General features: G+C 52.7%; 2 protein-coding genes across 2 annotated transcripts; one reads left to right on the forward strand and one right to left on the reverse strand.

Moving 5' to 3' along the window:
- Positions 1-2,918: 2,918 nt before the first annotated feature.
- Positions 2,919-3,854, forward strand: LOC310920643 (olfactory receptor 14J1-like; the record flags this gene model as incomplete). Its single annotated transcript, XM_083880705.1, has 1 exon — positions 2,919-3,854. The coding sequence occupies one exon, from the start codon at positions 2,919-2,921 to the stop codon at positions 3,852-3,854; it is 936 nt and encodes a 311-aa protein (XP_083736831.1).
- Positions 3,855-8,797: 4,943 nt separating this feature from the next.
- LOC310920756 (olfactory receptor 14J1-like) lies at positions 8,798-9,739 on the reverse strand (the record flags this gene model as incomplete). Its single annotated transcript, XM_083880813.1, has 1 exon — positions 8,798-9,739. One exon carries the CDS (start codon positions 9,737-9,739, stop codon positions 8,798-8,800), a length of 942 nt encoding a protein of 313 aa, XP_083736939.1.
- Between the last annotated feature and the right edge of the window lie 8,955 nt (positions 9,740-18,694).

The raw sequence follows: 18,694 nt of genomic DNA on the forward strand, positions 1-18,694 counted from the left end.
CTCTGGGTGGCCTTTGCCTCTTGGGGGCCCCTACTCATCTGCCTTCAAAACACTGAGAGGACGTGCTTTACTTGCCATGGAAGAAAACATCTTTCAAGTCCAGGGGTCTATGGCAAAAATTGGGAATCTGCCTCCAAAATTCCTTATATCCAAGGATAGCTCCCAAAGAAAACCTGCCAGGATTGTGTAGGTTCTCTTAGCTTCCCGAGGGCCAGCACTCACCTGCCTTTGAAACATGAGGGATCTGTACTTTCTTTCCTATGGAAAAGAACTGTCCTTCCTTTCCAGGTGCCCATGGACAAAACTGGGATTTGGCCTCCCATATTCTGTCTATTCAAGGATTGCTCCCAGGAAAAGCTGCCAAGACAAACAGGACTAGGTGGCATTTGCCTCCTTTTGGCAGCCTCTAATCAACCTTTGAAACACTGGGGCTCTGCCCTTTCCTTCCTATGGAGAAGAACTGTCATTCTGGTACAGGCACCGATGGCTGAAAAGGAATTCCACCTCCAAAACTCCAAATATATCCAAGAGTGGCTTTCAGAATAAAAGCTGCAAGGACAGACAGGTCAGGCTTGGCGTGGCCTCTGGTGAGAGTCTCTAATCTGCCTTCAAACATCTGCCTTTAAGAGAACCCTCCGGGATTCTCTGGTTTCCTTCCTATGGAAAAGAACCATCCTTCCTCTCCAGGTGTACATGGCCTCAAACACATGACCACTGAATAGGGACAAAGGAGTTCTGTGCTCAGTGGAGTGGAGATTGAGGACAGGGGACAAAAGCCCTGGGAGTGCTTGAAGGGTGGTTTCAGAGATGGTGGATCCTTTCGACATGGTAGAAAACAGATAGAGAAAAATCAAATTGCAAAGGGCAAGCGGGAAAGACAAGACAGGACACAAGGAGAGAGGAATTTCCCTCCTGGGGAAGGGGTGTAGTGCAACACATCCCCCAAAAAGAGTCTGGAGCAGCCCAAGGCTCTGTGTGGCCAGGCAGAGGCAGGCAGGAGGCAGAGCTGTCAGCGAAGGAAGGGCCCAGCCAGGTGGGGCAGCCAGGGGATGACGACAGCCTGCAGGGACAGAGGCGCAGGGCATGGACACCGTAGGACAGCCTGGGCTGCACAGGGCACAGGGATGGGCAGCAGCTGCAAGGCCCTGACACAGCCAACTCCTGCAGCACTTGGGCCATGGCTGCTGGGCCTGGGCCTGAGCCATCAGCAGGAGACAAGTGACCCTTGCAGCCCTGGGGCCTCATTGCCTCCTTGGCCCTGCTCAGCAGCCTGGCAGGGGCCGCCCCATGGTGCTGCCCTTGGCATTGCACATCCCCACATCCCAGTGGCCTGGGAAGAGCCCTGAGCACTGAGGGAGGGACAGGATGTGCCTTGGCAGGGGCTGGGGCTCAGGCCTTGGCCCTTGGCATTCCTGAAATACATCCAGGTTTGGTCATCATCAGAGACACCTTTGCTTTGTTTGTCCCCACCTGTCATCACTGCCTGCAGTGTTCTGCTGTAACTGGAACCTGGGGACATTTTCTCAGTTGTGTCCCTCAGTGGGACGTATTAAAACTTCAAGAAACTTTGGAGTTTAAAACTAACTTTAAGTTCTTGAGAAGTTTTTTGTACACACTCTCAGGAACTGAGTCTGATGTAAACAACACCAAAGCCCCAAGAGGCTCATTATAGTCTTCGTGCTGTGTCTGTGCTGCTGAGCTGGGCCAGGCTTCTGGCACAGAGGCAGCTCATGGGAGTCAAGAAAAGCTTCAAGGAGACTTTTCTTCTGAGGAGCAGCTCCTCTCCCAGCCCAGCTGGGCTGAGGGCACTTCCTGCAGGTACCTAAGAACAGTGAAGCAGACAGAGGCTTAAAGCAAATGGAAGGACAATTCTGAGCTTATTCATGGAGAAATCCTCACCACTTCTGACACAGTAAGTCCCTGGCTGCAGGGATCTCCTAAAGCTGAGCCAGGACAGGACTGACAGCACTGTAAGGATGGCTCTGCTGCCCTTTCTGCTCTGGGGAAGGATGTGCTCCAGAGCGGGGCTGCCCTGGCCACTGTCAGAGGGACAGGGCAGGACAGCTCCTGCTGCCAGGGACGGCTGCAGGGGCTGAGGCTGGGGCTGCAGCCAGGGCTGCCCAGGGCTGTGGTGCAGAGCAGGTGCTGCAGCCCTGAGGGCTCTTGGCCAGGCCAGGGCATCTGCCACCTGCCAGGGGCAGCTCTCAGCCTGCCTGGCAGCTCCCCATGGATGCTGGAGGGGAGCTGTGGGTGCAAGGAGTGACTCCTGCCAGGGCAGGTGCTGCTGCTGTGGAGATGGTGCTGCATGGGCCAGGAATAATGAGAGCTCCAGCTCATGCCCAGGTCATTTCTGAGGGGACTTTTCATGAGCACATTTAGGGTAGGAGTTTCCTACTTCAGTCTCTGCTTTCATCAATCTGTGCTTCTCCTTTTCCCTGTCTCAGGTTGGTGTGAACAGTAACTCAGCTCTGCAGGGCAGAGCAGGGGCTGACGGTTTTAACTATCTGGCTGAGGATTCCTGGGAATCTTGGCAAGTGCCTCCAGCTCCCCAGTCTCCAGATCCATCCAGCATCACCTTTCCATGGTGCCCAGGCCTGGGGGAGCTGTGCTTTAATCCCTGCAGCCCCCAGCAGCTGCAGGGCAGAGCTGGCCCAGGGGCTGGGCTGGGCTCTGGCAGCACTGGCAGGGAAGGAGCCCGGGCCCACAGGAACAGCTCGGGCTGGGACAGCTCCAGCAGCAGAGCCGTGGGCAGGGAGGGAGGGAGGCAGTGCTGAGGGAAGCCCTGCTGCAGGGGACATGTGGCACCTGCCAGCCCTGCCCTGCAGGGCACACACTGGGCTTGGACATTGCTCAGGAGAGTCTCCCCTGATTTGTCACTGTCTCCTCTTTGAACAGGTCCCCATGTCCAGCCACAGAAAATGTCCAACAGCAGCTCCATCAGCCACTTCCTCCTGCTAGCATTGGCAGACACTCGGCAGCTGCAGCTCCTGCACTTCTGCCTCTTCCTGGGCATCTCCCTGGCTGCCCTCCTGGGCAACAGCCTCGTCATCAGTGCCGTGGCCTCCAGCCACCACCTGCACAGCCCCATGTTCTTCTTCCTGCTCCACCTGGCCCTCACCGACCTGGGCTCCATCCTCACCACTGTCCCCAAAGCCATGCACAATTCCCTCTGGGACACCCGGAACATCTCCTACTCAGGATGTGCTGCTCAGATCTTTTTCTTTCTCTTCTTTGTCATAGCAGAATTTCCCCTGCTGACCATCATGTGCTACGACCGCTACGTGTCCATCTGCAAACCCCTGCACTACGGGACCCTCCTGGGCAGCAGAGCTTGTGCCCACATGGCAGCAGCTGCCTGGGCCAGTGCCTTTCTCTATTCACTGCTGCACACAGCCAATACATTTTCCTTGCCCCTGTGCCATGGCAATGTCCTGGGCCAGTTCTTCTGTGAAATCCCACAGATTCTTAAGCTCTCCTGCTCACATTCCAACTACTTGAGGGAAGCTGGACTTCTTGCTGTTAGTGTCTCTTTAGCTTTTGGTTGTTTTGTGTTCATTGTTTTCTCATATGTGCAGATCTTCAGGGCTGTGCTGAGGATCCCGTCTGAGCAGGGGCGGCACAAAGCCTTTTCCACCTGCCTCCCTCACCTGGCTGTGGTCTCCCTGTTTATCAGCACTGGCACATTTGCGTACCTGAAGCCCCCCTCCATCTCCTCCCCATCCCTGGATCTGGCCCTGTCAGTTCTGTACTCAGTGGTGCCTCCAGCCCTGAACCCCTTGATCTACAGCCTGAGGAACCAGGAGCTCAGGGCTGCAGTGTGGACACTGATCACTGGACTATTTCAGAAACATTAAACTGCTCCAGATCCTGCAAATCACTTGTAATGAAAGTCTTCTTTTATAGCACTTGTTGTTTTGGTTGTCAGGTTTTTTTCTTTGTTTCCAATAATGTTCACAAAGAGAGGCCACTGTTTGTGTCCTTGCTTGTTTTGATTGTCTTTATATTTTCTATTGTCACACAGCGTGTCAGTGAGGAGCTGTGCTCTCAGTACCTTTAAATGAACTAAAGATCTTCCAGCAGACTTTTCTCCAGAGATCCCCTTTTGTTCCCTTCTCTGTCACTGCAGCAGCAATGTCTGTGTGCAGAGCTGGGGCAGATCAGGGCTGGCACAGCAGCAGTGCCCAGCACCAGCAGCCCTTGGTGTTGCCAGTGCTGCTCCCGTGGCCCTGCCCCGCTGCCCTCCTGGCCCTGGTGTTGCTGTAGGGCCTGAGGGCTCTCGGGGCCGGGCACAGGGCTGGGGGTGGCAGTGCCGGGGCTGCAGCAGGGACAGGCCATGGGCACTGCTGGGGCAGCGCTGACGCCTCAGGGCAGGGCCTGGGGGCTCCAGGCTCCTTGCCCAGGCTCTCTCCAGAACACGCCCAGGCCAATGCTCAGCACAGAAAAGCCCCGTGAGCAGCCCCAGGGTGGCCGTGGGCAGGCTGGGGACAAACAGCATGGCTGGGGCTCTGCAAGGTCCCTGGGGGAGATGGGAAGGAGCAGCAGAGCAGGGGCTGATCCATCCCCACTGCACTGGACACCCCAGGGCAGCATCCCAGAGCATCCTCTTGCACCTGCCAACAACATCCCTCCTGTGCAGCCCTGGCCTCTCCCCCAGCTCACACAGGTGCCACATCCTTGCAGGCACAGACAGGGCAGCACTGGCTTAGGAGCCCCTGTTTGCAGTGCCCAGAGCAGGCCTGAGCAGCCCCATGGTGTTGGTGTGGGGAGATGAACCTGAGGGAGCACAAATGCCATCAGCCCCTGGGGCCAGGAAGGGCTGGGGGACAGGAGGGAAACCACTCAGTATTGTCGTGGCCTCTGGATTCAGCCAGAAAGTTTGTTCCCATGAGCTGTGAGTTTCCTGTCTCACTGCAGATGTTGTTGTTCAGAGCCAGGGCTGCCTGGCAACCACCCCCAAACTGCACTGAGCGTTTCCTTTATTTCACCTTTGCTTTCTTTCTTCTTTCCTGGTTCAGATTTCTTCCTACTGCCCATTGTTGTCCCCTCCCCTGGAAACAGCCTACCTCTGTTATCTCTTTTCTCTCTGGTCCCACTCCCCATTTCATGGTGAGTTGGTACCATGGGAATATCCCTTGGGGATCCAAATCATCCTACAAGTGCTTTAGGAATTGTCTGCAGTGTCCTGCAGTGCCTTGAGTTAAGGATTTAAAGAGTTAAGATTTTAGCTAAGGGATAGAAGCAATTTGTATTGATTAGGATTTAAGTTAGAAGAATAGAGATGAAGTGGAAGAGTTAATAATTAGTAGATGCTTAAGCTAGAGCATAGCTAATATATTACTTGCTGCTTTTAGTTGTGTTTGTAGAAGGAAATACAATAGATGGACCATTGTGATAGTGAAAGAAACCATGACTGCACCTGGACACAGAGACTATTTGAACCAAGCAAGAGAGCTTGGACTATGCCTAAAAGGTCATGTAGCCGGCCCACAAGATGAAGGTACAAAGGTCACTGTGAGGAAGACGTCTCTGACTTCATCTTTCAAGACCACTGACATATTTCAAAGACCACCTACCCACTTTGAGAGAAGAATTGTGCAGGTGTAAAGGACTTTGGCCTCATTTTAATATGAAGAGGGGATAGGCAGGGCTAGGATTATGCATATGTATAGACATTTTGCGTAATTGAATGAACGTGTAAGACTTTCGTAAATAAATAGAGGGTTAGAGTTTTGTGATTGGTGTGCAGGCCTTTGGGAGGCTACTCCCGTGCCATCCAACATTGAATAAAGCACACAACTTTCTAACTTTAAGTTGTTAGAGAGTCTTTTGTCTGTGATCTTATCGATTTTATGCAAATCAATTTGCGACAGCAGCAGGACTGGGTTCTGTTCAGCTGTGAGAGCAGTTTGGGTCGTGGACCACTGGGGGGATATCTCTCCAGGGATATCCTATTTCCAGGGATCTCCCTGGAGAGAGGGCTCTGCTCCCCAGCTGTTCATCCAGGACTTTTCCAACTGTGGTGCGGTATCCTGTCCTGGGGTCACCATTTGTTGAAAAGAGGGAGACTGACTCAACCGATGTTGATCAATCAGGCTCAATTTTATTTGTTTTCTCGTTTACATTTATATTCTAAATAATTAGTTCATACATATTGCAAAAGCCAAGCTCCTGATTGGTAGTAACTACACAATAGCTTACTTCATGTTATAGCAGCATATTGCAACAGTTGTATCGCCTTGTAGTGTTCAGTTCCTCTTTTCTCATGATTTCAGTTTCTCTCCCTCATTCTCATGCTGGCCTTGTCCTAGCTTCTAGTTACAATATTAGTCTAAGAGCTATTGTGTCCCTTATCCTCTACCCATTCCTCAGCTATCTTCTCCACAGGAGACAATCAAAACAAGACAGGACACAGTGGCCTCTCTTTGTGAACACCATTGGAAAATAAACAAAAACTAAACACAACCAAATCAACAAGTGCTATCAAAGAAGGCTTTTATTACAAGTGATTTGTAGAAACAGGCAAGCAGTTTAGTGTTTGTGAAATCGTCCAGTGATCAGTGTCCACACTGCAGCCTTGAGCTCCTGGTTCCTCAGGCTGTAGATCAGGGGGTTCAGGGCTGGAGGCACCACTGAGTACAGAACTGACAGGGCCAGATCCAGGGATGAGAAGGAGAGGGAGAGGGGCTTAAGGTAGGCAAAAATGCCAGTGCTGATAAACAAAGAAAACACAACCAGGTGAGGGAGGCAGGCGGAAAAGGCTTTGTGCCGCCCCTGCAATGCTCCAGGCTGGGGACAGAGTGGCTGGAGAGTGGCCAGGCAGAAAGGGAGCTGGGGCAGTGCTGGACAGCAGGCTGGACATGAGGCAGCAGTGTGCCCAGGTGGCCAAGAAGGCCAATGGCCCCTGGCCTGGATCAGGAATGGTGTGGCCAGCAGGAGCAGGGCAGTGATTCTTCCCCTGTACTTAGCACTTGCTGGCAGCACCTCAAGTGCTGTGTTCAGTTCTGGGCCCCCAGTTTAGGAAGGACATGGAGGGGCTGGAGCATGTCCAGAGAAGGGCAACAAGGCAGGTGAGGGGTCTGGAGCACAAGTCCTCTGAAGAGTGGCTTATGGAGCTGGAATTGTTTATCCTGGAAAAGAGGAGGCTCAGGGGAGACAAGGTGGTGTCAGGGCACAGGTTGGACTTGATCATCTCCAAGGTCTTTTCCAGCTTTGCTGATCCTGTGATTCTCTGAAACCACCCTTGCAGCATTTGCAGGATGAGCCCTGGGCCTCCTCTTCAAAAGGTCCAGCAGCCCAGGTCCCTCAGCTTCTCCTCACAGCCCCAAAGCCCATCCTGTCAGTCCTGCAGAGCCTCTGCAGCTCCTCCTCATTGCCCAGAACAGGGAGCCCCACAGCCAGACACAGCAGCCCAGATGTGCCCCCCTGGCCTGTGGTGCCTCTGGCAAGGGAACAGCACCAGGCACTGCAGGAGCCTGCAGACAGTTCCTGAAGCACTTGGAGGATGATCCTGCTCCCCAAGGGACATTTCCATGGTGTAAATCTAGGAATTGAAATGGGGAGAGGGGCCAGAGAGGAAAGGTCAGCCAGGGATGGGCTGTTTGCAGTGGAGGGGACAGGGATGAGCAACAGGGAGAAATCTAGGGCAGGAAAGAGGAAAGAAAGCAAAGATGGAGCAAAGGAAATGCTCAGGGCAGTTTGGAGGTGGCTGCCAGGCAGCCCTGGCCCTGAGCAATAACATCTGCAGTGGAACAGGAAACTCACAGCTCATGGGAACAAACTTTCTGTGTGACCTCAGAGGCCACAACAAAAGTGAGGAGATTCCCTCCTGTCCCCCAGCCCATCCTGGCCCCAGGGGCTGATGGCATTTGTGCTCCCTCAGGTTCATCTCCCCACACCAACACCATGGGGCTGCTCAGGCCTGCTCTGGGCACTGCAAACAGGGGCTCCTGAGCCAGTGCTACCGTGTCTGTGCCTGCAAGGATCCTGCACCTGTGTGAGCTGGGGGAGAGGCCAGGGCTGCACAGGGGGGATGTTGTTGGCAGGTGCAAGAGGATGCTCTGGGATGCTGCCCTGGGGTGTCCAGTGCAGTGGGGATGGATCAGCCCCTGCTCTGCTGCTCCTTCCCATCTCCCCCAGGGACCTTGCAGAGCCCCAGCCATGCTGTTTGTCCCCAGCCTGCCCACAGCCACCCTGGGGCTGCTCACGGGGCTTTTCTGTGCTGAGCATTGGCCTGGGCGTGTTCTGGAGAGAGCCTGGGCAAGGAGCCTGGAGCCCCCAGGCCCTGCCCTGAGGCATCAGCGCTGCCCCAGCAGTGCCCATGGCCTGTCCCTGCTGCAGCCCCGGCACTGCTACCCCCAGCCCTGTGCCCGGCCCCAAGAGCCCTCAGGCCCTACAGCAACACCAGGGCCAGGAGGGCAGTGGGGCAGGGCCACGGCAGCAGCACTGGCAACACCAAGGGCTGCTGGTGCTGGGCACAGCTGCTGTGCCAGCCCTGATCTGCCCCCAGCTCTGCACACAGACATTGTTGCTGCAGTGACAGAGAAGGGAACAAAAAGAGGATCTCTGCTGAAAACCTTACTGGGAGATCCTTTATTTCATTTAAAGTTCCTAAAAGCACAGCTCCTCATTGATACAGTCTAGGGTCACAGCAAAGTTGGAAAGAACCAAAACAAGAAAGGACACAAACAGTGGCCTCTCTTTGTGAGCACCATTGAAAACTAAACAAAGAAAGAAACCACAATATTCAAAACAGCAAGTGCTATCAAAGATGACTTTTATTACAAGTGATTTGCAGAAATTAGCCAGCAGTTTGGTGTTTCTGAAATTGTCCAGTGATCAGTGTCCACACTGCAGTCTTGAGCTCCTGGTTCCTCAGGCTGTAGATCAGGGGGTTCAGGGCTGGAGGCACCACTGAGTACAGAACTGACAGTGACAGATCCAGGGATGGGAAGGAGATGGAGGGGGGCTTCAGGTAGGAAACAAATGAGGTGCTGAGAAATAGGGACAGCACGGCCAGGTGAGGGAAGCAGGTGGAAAAGGCTTTGTGCCGTCCCTGCTCAGAGGGGATCCTCAGCACAGCCCTGAAGATCTGCACATAGGAGAAAAAAATGAACACAAAACAGCCAAATGATAAAAAGGCACTAAAACCAAGAAGCCCAAGTTCCCTGAGTTTGGACTGTGAGCAGGAGAGCTTGAGGATCTGGGGAACTTCACAGAACTGGCCCAGGGCATTGCCATGGCACAGGGGCAGGGAAAATGTATTGGCTGTGTGCAGCAGAGCATTGAGAAAGGCACTGGCCCAGGCAGCTGCTGCCATGTGGGCACAAGCTCTGCTGCCCAGGAGGGTCCCGTAGTGCAGGGGTTTGCAGATGGACACGTAGCGGTCATAGCACATGATGGTCAGGAGAGAAACCTCTGCTGAAATGAAAAATACAAACAGAAAGAGCTGTGCAGCACATCCTGTGTAGGAGATGTGCCTGGTGTCCCAGAGGGAATTGTGCATGGCTTTGGGGACAGTGGTGAGGATGGAGCCCAGGTCGGTGAGGGCCAGGTGGAGCAGGAAGAAGAACATGGGGCTGTGCAGGTGGTGGCCGCAGGCCACGGCGCTGATGACGAGGCCGTTGCCCAGGAGGGCAGCCAGGGAGATGCCCAGGAAGAGGCAGAAGTGCAGGAGCTGCAGCTGCCGAGTGTCTGCCAATGGCAGCAGGAGGAAGTGGCTGATGGAGCTGCTGTTGGACATTTGCTATCTCTGGACATCCTAACCTGCAGAAGGAGGAAAGACAGTGACATTTCAGGGGAGATTTCTCACAGAAAAGTCAAAGCCCTTGCTCAAAGATTGTTTCTTGCCACTAAACACCTCCCCGTTGTCTATGTCTAGGACAATTTCCTTCACCTTGGTTGCTGGAGCCCTGATTGCTGCTGGCCAATTTTCAGTGAGGAGCCAGACCTCGACCTGCAGGACACCTGGGAGTGATCCCTGAGCCCCTGTGAGTGCAGGGGAACAGTGAGGGCAGTGGCCAGTCCTGGTGTTTGAACTTGGATAAAGAGCCTCCTCCTAAGGCATGAGATCTGCAAAGGGATGGGAATTGCAGGAGGCAGAATGAGAGATTCTGCTGTACATGGGGAAAACAGATCCCAGTGAGGCAGGAGAATTGTCTGAGGTTTAGTGCAGACTGAGGGGAGCTGCTTTGTCCCTCTCTCCTGTTCCCAGCTGCCCTGGACTTGCACCTCTCTGAGCTCCACTCCTATGTTACCCTGGAAAGGGAGGAGACACTGCTGACAGCAGAGGGATCCCAGGTACACAAAGTGGCTCCTGCCTTTCCCAAAGTCAGGCAGAGTCAGCTCATTCCCAGCCTGCCAGCCTGCCCTGCCCAGGGCTCTCCGAGGCAGAGGGAGCTGGGACACCCCATTGCTGTGCTCAGCCTGCACAGGAGGAGCCCAAGGGCTGGGCCTGAGCCTGCAGCTGGAACTGCCATTCCCAGAGAGCCCCTCAGCAATGCCAGGAGCACCTGGGCAAGGCAAGGAGAGAGAGAGCTGGGCCCTGAGGAAAAGCCTTTCCCTGCCCAGCCTTGCACAGCCCCTGCCAGGCAGCAGCAGTGCAGGACAGTGGCCCTGAGGCCCTGGTCAGCAGGGAATGGGCACATGGCAGGAGAGATGCCCTTCATCTCTGGGGCTGCTCTGCCGGCCCAGGAGGGGACTGAGGGCCCCGAGCCCCTGGGCTGAGGGCTGTGCTGGCTGGGAGGGGACACAGGAGCTGTGCTGCTCAGGGCAGTGTGTGCCCTGCAGGGCAGGGCTGGCAGGTGTCACATGTCCCCTGCAGCAGGGCTTCCCTCAGCACTGCCTTCCTCCCTCCCTGCCCACGGCTCTGCTGCTGGAGCTGTCCCAGCCCGAGCTGTTCCTGTGGGCCTGGGCTCCTTCCCTGCCAGAGCTGCCAGAGCCCAGCCCAGCCCCTGGGCCAGCTCTGCCCTGCAGCTGCTCGGGGCTGTAGGGATTAAAGAACAGCTCCCCCAGGCCTGGGCACCATGGAAAGGTGATGCTGGATGGATCTGGAGGCTGGGGAGGTGGAGGCACTTGCTGAGGTTCCCAGGAATCCTCGGTGTGATGGTTTAAGAGCCTCAGCCCCTGCTCTGCCCTGCACAGCTGAGTTTCCATTGCCACCCAGCCGAGCCATGGGAAAAGTGGGAGCACAGACTGAAGAAAGCAGAGACTGAAGCAGGAAACTCATGCCCTGAATTTGCTCATAAAAAGTCCCCTCAGAAATGACCTGGGCATGAGCTGGAGGTTTGAGCAGCCCTGGCACACACAGCACCCTCTCCACAGCAGCAGCACCTGCCCTGGCAGGAGTCACTCCTTGCACCCACAGCTCCCCTCCACCATCCATGGAAGCTCCCAGGCAGGCTGAGAGCTGCCCCTGGCAGGTGTCAGATCCCCTGGCCTGGCCAAGAGCCCTCAGGGCTGCAGCACCTGCTCTGCACCACAGCCCTGGGCAGCCCTGGCTGCAGCCCCAGCCTCAGCCCCTGCAGCCGTCCCTGGCAGCAGGAGACGTCCTGCCCTGTCCCTCTGACGGTGCCCAGGGCAGCCCCGCTCTGGAGCACATCCTCCCCCAAAGCAGAAAGGGCAGCAGAGCCATCCTTACAGTGCTGTCAGTCCTGTCCTGGGTCAGCTTTAGGAGATCCCTGCAAACACGGACTGACTGTGTCAGAAGATTTCTCCATGAATGAGCTCAGAATTGTCCTTTCAGCTGCTTTGAGCATCTGTCTGCTTCACTGGTCTCAGGTACCTGCAGGCAGCACCCTCAGCCCTGCTGGGCTGGGATAGGAGCTGCTCCTCAGGAGAAAAGTCGATTTTAAGCTCTTCTTGGTTGGCAGGAGCTGCCTTTGTGCCAGGAGCCCAGCCCAGCTCTGCAGCAGAGACAGAGCAGAAGGACTTTAATGAGCCTCTTGGAGGTTTAATGCTGAGTCTCTGAACATCAGTCCCTGTAAGCCAGTAAATAAACCTCTCAGGAACTCAAAGTCAGATTAAAACTCCAAAGTTTCTTGAAGTTTTAATGGCTTCCATTGAGAGACACAATTGAGAATGTGTCCCCAGGTTCCACTTAGAGCAGAACACTGCAGGCAGTGATGACAGGTGGGGATAAACAAGGCAAAGGTGTCTCTGATGCTGAGCAAACCTGGATGTGTTTCAGGAGCGCAAAGGGCCAAGGCCTGAGCCCCAGCCCCTGCCAAGGCACATCCTGTCCCTCCCTCAGTGCTCAGGGCTCTTCCCAGGCCACTGGGATGTGGGGATGTGCAATGCCAAGGGCAGGAGCATGGGGCGGCCCCTGCCAGGCTGCTGAGCAGGGCCAAGGAGGCAATGAGGCCCCAGGGCTGCAAGGGTCACTTGTCTCCTGCTGATGGCTCAGGCCCAGGCCCAGCAGCCATGGCCCAAGTGCTGCAGGAGTTGGCTGTGTCAGGGCCTTGCAGCTGCTCCCCATCCCTGTGCCCTGTGCAGCCCAGGCTGTCCTACGGTGTCCATGCCCTGCGCCTCTGTCCCTGCAGGCTGTCGTCATCCCCCGGCTGCCCCACGTGGCTGGGCCCTTCCTTTGCTGACAGCTCTGCCTCCTGCCTGCCTCTGCCTGGCCACACAAAGTCTTGGGCTGCTCCAGACTCCTTCTGTGGGACGTGTTGCACCACAGCCCTGCCCTGGGAGTGAAATTCCTTCCTCTCTGTTCCCAGTCTGTACCTCTCCAAGTGTCCTTGACATTAATTCTTTCTTTCTCTGCCTATTCTCTCATATGTCAAAAGGATCCGCCATCTCTGAAATCACCCTTCAGTCCTTTCCAGGACCCTCCTATTCTGTCCTCAGTCTCCATTCCACTGAGCACAGAGCTTCTTTGTCCCTATATAGTGGTCCTGTACTTGAGACCTCCAAACCCCACCTTGGGAGATCTCTGGACCCTTTCCAAGGTCTTGGCAAATGAAAACATTGTGCCCACAGTCTAAGAATATCTCCAGTGGCCATAGACAGTCTGACCTGTCTTTCCTGGTTACTCTTGTCTTGGGACAATACTTGGATATACAGAATTTGGGAGACAAAATTCTAATTTTGGCCACAGCTCCTACACAAGAAGGCTGATCCTTTTCCATAGGATGGAAGGCAGATCCCCATCATTTCAGGGGCAAATGAGAGGTGGCCACCAGAGGCCAAGGCCATCCATTGCTGACAAGTTTATTTCTGAGAGATACCCTTGCATGTATTGAAATTTTTCAGGGAAGTGTCAATTTTGGCAATAGGTATTTTAAAAGATGTCATATTCTTTTCCATAGGAATGAAATCATGGAGCCCCAGTGTTCCATGGGAAGATGAAAAGCAGCCTTTGACATTCCAAGATCAGCTGCACCTGTCAGGTGGCCCCTGGGAGGCCAAACCAGCCAGGCCTGTTCCATGTTCCCTTGGTTCTATGGGGCCCCACAGTGTCCCAATGGCCCCTTGGTTCCACGAGGCTCTGACGTGTCACAATGTCCCTTAGTTACATGTCGCCATGAAGGGTTTTAATGGTCTCCATGGTCCCACAAGCCCCAAAGTGTCACCATGGCCCCCCTTGGTTCCATGAGTTCCCACAGAGTCACAATGGTCTCCATAGGGAGGAACCAACCAAGCCCCCATGTCACAGGGGCAGATGAGGGGCAGTCACCAGAGGCCAAGGGCAGCCAGATTAGATGGTGCTGGCAGATTTTTGTCTGGGACCTCTCCCTGGATATAGGGAATTTTAGAGGCAGAATACCAATTCTGGACAATACTTCTTGGAAGAGAGGGATGGTTCTTTTCCATAGGAAGGAAAGCATGGAACACTGATGTTTCAGGGGCAGATGAAAGGTGGACACCAGAGGCCAAGGCCAGCCAGACCTCTCTGTCCTGGTAGCTTTTGTCTGAAAGCAGCCCTTGGATATAGGGAATTTTGGAGGTGGAATCCCACTTTCGGCCATTTCTGTGTTGATAAGTAGGATGGTTCTTTTCCACTGGAAGGAAAGCACAGAGTCCAAGTGTTTCAAAGGCAGAAAAGGAGAGAGGTGGATCCTGGGAAGCCAACACAGCCAGACCTGTTTGTCCTGGCAGCCTGATTGGAACCCAGGGGACCATTGTGACAAAGCAGGGCCCAATGGAACCATGGAGACCATTGTGACACTTAGGAAACTCATGGAACCACAGTGACCTTTGGGATGCTATGGAACCTCATAGATCCAAGGGTCCATTGGGACATTGTGGTGCCTCACGGAATCAAACATTGTGAAACTTGGAGGCCTAATGGAACAAGGGTTTCTATTGTGACACTGCAGAACCTCATGGAATCAAGGTGACCGTGTTACACTCCAGAAGCTCATGGAACCAAGGGACTGTGGTGACACAGCAGGGCCACATGAAACCAAGGAGACCAGTGACATTTAGGAACCAACTGGGGTTGGATTTCCTTTCCTTTTCTTTCCTTTTTCTTTCCTTTTTACTTGTAAAATCTTTCCCCATAAAGCTGTTAAGATACACTGATGGCTGAGTGCCACAGACAGGGGGAGATGGCCCGGCCTCAGGGATGAAGGGTGTCTAATGTCACTCCTCTGGTTTTTGGGAGTTTCTCTCAGAGGGACAGACATACCACAGGATGAGAGGCAGGTAAAGGACAGGGGCTGGGGCAGTTGGGGGTTCTCACTCACTCTCAGCTTTGGGAAGAGGATGGTGAAGCTGCTGCTTGGGGAAAGGAATTTCACCACCACTGCTACAACCCAGCTGGGAGCTGCCTTTCTCCTGCTGCTGGGCCCTGCACCCCCTGCCCTGCTGGGACGTCCCGCAGTCCCAGCGATCGCCGCAGAGTGTCTGATACATCTCGTCCACCACCCCAGGATTTCTGCTCATCCCTGCCCTTCCAGCCTGCTGCTCCCCAGAGTCCTGCCAGGGCCCTGGGATCAGCAGCCCCAGGGGTTTGTGCAGCGAGGTCTCTCTTCCATCCCTCCCGGCTGGGACAAAGCCGCCATTCCCGCGCGCTCCCCGAGCCCGCGCCACAGCGCCCCCTGCAGCCGCGGGGGAATCATCACACCTGCCCCGCCCACCGGGAGCCACCAGCGCCCCTGCTGGCTGTGACCAGAACTGCACCAAAGGGGAAACTGCCCGCGGCCGAGAAGGGCTCACTGGGGGCCTGGCTCTGTTTGTTGTTAATGCCACGGTTATTGTTGTTTGCTTGCCTTGTTATACATGCTAGTAAAGAACTGCTATTCCTATTCTCATATCTTTTTGCCTGAGAGCCCCTTAATTTCAAAATTATAATGATTTTAGGGGGGTTACATTCCACATTCCAAGGGAGGCTCCAGCCTTCCCTAGCAGACACCTGTCTTTCAAACCAAGACTGAACCTCATGGAACCAAGGGTTCATTATGACTGTGCAGAAACAAGGAGACCATTGTTCACAATATGGAAACTGACAGAACCAAGCAGCCATTGTGACACTCAAGGGTCTTATTGGACCAGGGAGACAATGGTGACACTACAGAGCCTCAGTGAACTACAGAGTTTATTATGACACTCTGGGGTGCCATGGAACCAATTTTCCATTGTGGCGCTGTGGATCCAAGGAGATCATGGTGACACTACAGAAGCTCATGGATTGAAGGGTCCATTGTGACACAGCAGGAGCTTGTGGAACCAAGGAGACCATTGTGACACTATGGAAGCTCATGGAACCAAGGAGCCCTTGGGACACAGGATGGCCACATAATGGCAAGGGGCCATTGAGACACTGTGGGCCTCAATGGAAAAAAGGACATTGGTGATAGCACAGATGCTCATGGAAACTATAGGACATTGTGACACTACATAGCCTCATGGAAGCAAGGAGACCACCGGGACATGAGGAACCTTATGGAACCAGGCAGCCATTTGCACACTACAGAACAAAGGAAACCATTACTGGCAGCCCAAAATCTCATGGAACCAAGGGTCCATTGTTATACAGTGAGGCCTCATGGAGCCAAGGGCCATGATGACACTGTGGGGTCCCATGGAAGCCAATATTAAGTGTGACACAGTGGGGCTGCTTGTAATCAATTGTCCATTGCGATACTGCTGATCCAGGAGACCATGGGGACACTTGTTGTAATCCTCTGAAGAATGTTTTTTCCATTCCTGACCCCCTCAAGTACCATACCATATAGTTTGACCTTTCCTTCCTTCCTTCCTTGACCTCACTGGCTGTGGTCCAGCTATCCTTTTCCTGAGCAGGGGGTATATAATGCCTTGCCCTTCCTTGTTCTCCCTCTTTCCCCTTGAAAGCCTTGAAGAAGAAACGCCTGGGACAAAGGTCCTGGGGAAGGAGCCTCTTCTGATATCTTTTGTCTTGTTCCTAGTATAATTCCCTCCAAAGCCTCCTAAAGACTGAACAGCCAGAGCCCCCTGGGAGGCAGCCGGAGGGATAATTATATCAGACACGATGGACAGTCATGGAGCCAAGGGGCTCTTGGGACACACCAAGGCCTCTTGGAACCAAGGAGAGAATTCTGGCATGACAGAACCAAGGAGGCCATTTTCACAGTACAGATCCTAATGGAACCAAGGCTCCATTGTTATACAGCAGGGCCTCATGGAACCAAGGAGCCATTGTGAAACTGTGGGTGTTGTGAATGGAGAGAGAGAGCTTAGACAAGTCCTGCCTTTGACTCACATTTCTGGCAGTAGCTCTGTTTGGAGTGGCCTGCACCCCAGATTGCTCTTGGTCTCAGGTTCTTAATAATGGCAGATTAGGTCTATGACCAAATGAAATATTTTATTGACAAAAATTTAACAGACTAGGTATAACACTGGAATAAAACAAAAAGAACTACCAGTAGTCTAAAGGTACCCATATTACAGCTAGCAAGGAAATAGTATAGATTAGGATTCAATGTAACTTTCCATCAATTTGGTGATGGGGTACACTTAGAATTCTTCTCTCAATTCCCTGGAAAAGTATCTGCAGAGTTTGCATCTGAGCATGTGGGAGAAGTACCTGCACGTTTCCAGACTGTGTGTAGGAGGCTTCTATCTCTGTGGAAAATGGTGAAGCTTTTATAGTTGTCAAAGTAGTGCCTTTTCAGTCAGAAATCTTCGGCTTGTCTCCTCTTATCTGTTCTCACATCCACTCATTTACTGGGAGTTCTACTCCAAGTGCTAGAAGACGAAACAACTCCCTGGGTCATAACAACTAACTGGCCAAGGTTGTCTCATCACTCCTCATGGGGGAGAGAATGTCTGGAGCTGTCATACCAGCTGCAGATAAGCTCGTCTGTAGTAGGGGAGATGTTCTGCCACAGTGGGGCAAAATGGAGTCAAGGACACCATTGGTACTGAATCCACTGGATAGAAACTTTTAAACACAGATTTGAGTATTTGAAAGGAGGTGTTCTTTATTACAGCATGTTGGCCACTTGGGTGATCCTTTCACCATTCCAGTGCACTGAGCATGGAATGAACAGAGTTTTTATCATACATGCTGATTATGTATTCACTAACTATCCCCACTTCCTTTGACTTTATTTGACGTAGTTGCACCCCTTATCACAAGTCCTTACATGGCTCTTTGAGCTCTTTCTTCAATGTCTAGTGTCGTTTTTAGGTGGCTGTTCCTTGGCCCCCACTTTTGAGTAAAACCAATATCCTTATTTCACATAACTTCTGTTTTGTCAGCCTTGCAGAGCTGAGCTGGCAGCCTGCTTGCACTTTGAATGACTTCTGTTTTCTGGGGTTACATCCTTTATCTGTTTCTCCAGGGCTCCGCTGTTCTGTTCCATTACCTGACAGTCGTTGGTAGGGAGACAGAAATCATGACTCACGTCCTCTTCATCATTAGAAAAACAGATTTATTGTTCAAAACATTCTTATATAGAAGGTTCAAAACTCCCAGATCTAGACACTGATTGATCTGAGTCTTAGCCCTGCTCAGCTCCTTGACCAGTGATATCTCTGCTCTCTGGACTGACCATGACTGGCTCAGGTCTCTGCATGAGCTCTCTAATTCACCAAGGGAACTTCTAGAACAAGCCAGGCCAGCTGAACTGGACTTGCCATGACCTGATTAATTTTGTCTTAGCTAAAGACTAGCTGTGATAAATCAACCTTTTTGGTTAAAATTTAAAAAATGCAAAAGTGCTATTTGTAATCTTTCTTGCAGGTGCTTTTCAGGTTATACAACAAAGAAAGTATGAATTTAATTTGAATGAGGCTTTTACTCTAATTTGATAAACTTAGTTCCCCTAGCCAGAGATGTGCCCATGTACCATTGGAGCTGCAGCATTCACATCTAGGAGCTGTTAGGCAAAATTCACTCATATCAGGGTCACAGGTGAATTGCTTAGAAGTTAGAAGTAACAACACTAGAAAAGAGTAAATGATTCAACTTAAAACCATTTCAATTAACACACACATCTTTCAGCCTTTGATGTGTCCCAAATGTTTGAGTCTTGGAGTTCAGGCACGGTGGTGGGTAAATTGTTTTATTATTGACAATCTTCTGCTTCTGACAAACTGTTGGCTTGCTAGATTATGTTATGAATTGATTTAAAAACATGAGAAAAACATGAGAACCCGAGAACTCCAAAGACTCTTGAGGAGGGTGTACATCCACACCTCTACAACCCTTTTCTTGTTTTAGCAACTATAATAGGAACAAAAGATGTAATTTTGAACAAAATTAGTAAGG

This window comes from Zosterops lateralis (assembly GCF_965231275.1).
Source record: "Zosterops lateralis genome assembly, chromosome: 31".
In the NCBI taxonomy this organism is placed as follows: domain Eukaryota; kingdom Metazoa; phylum Chordata; class Aves; order Passeriformes; family Zosteropidae; genus Zosterops; species Zosterops lateralis.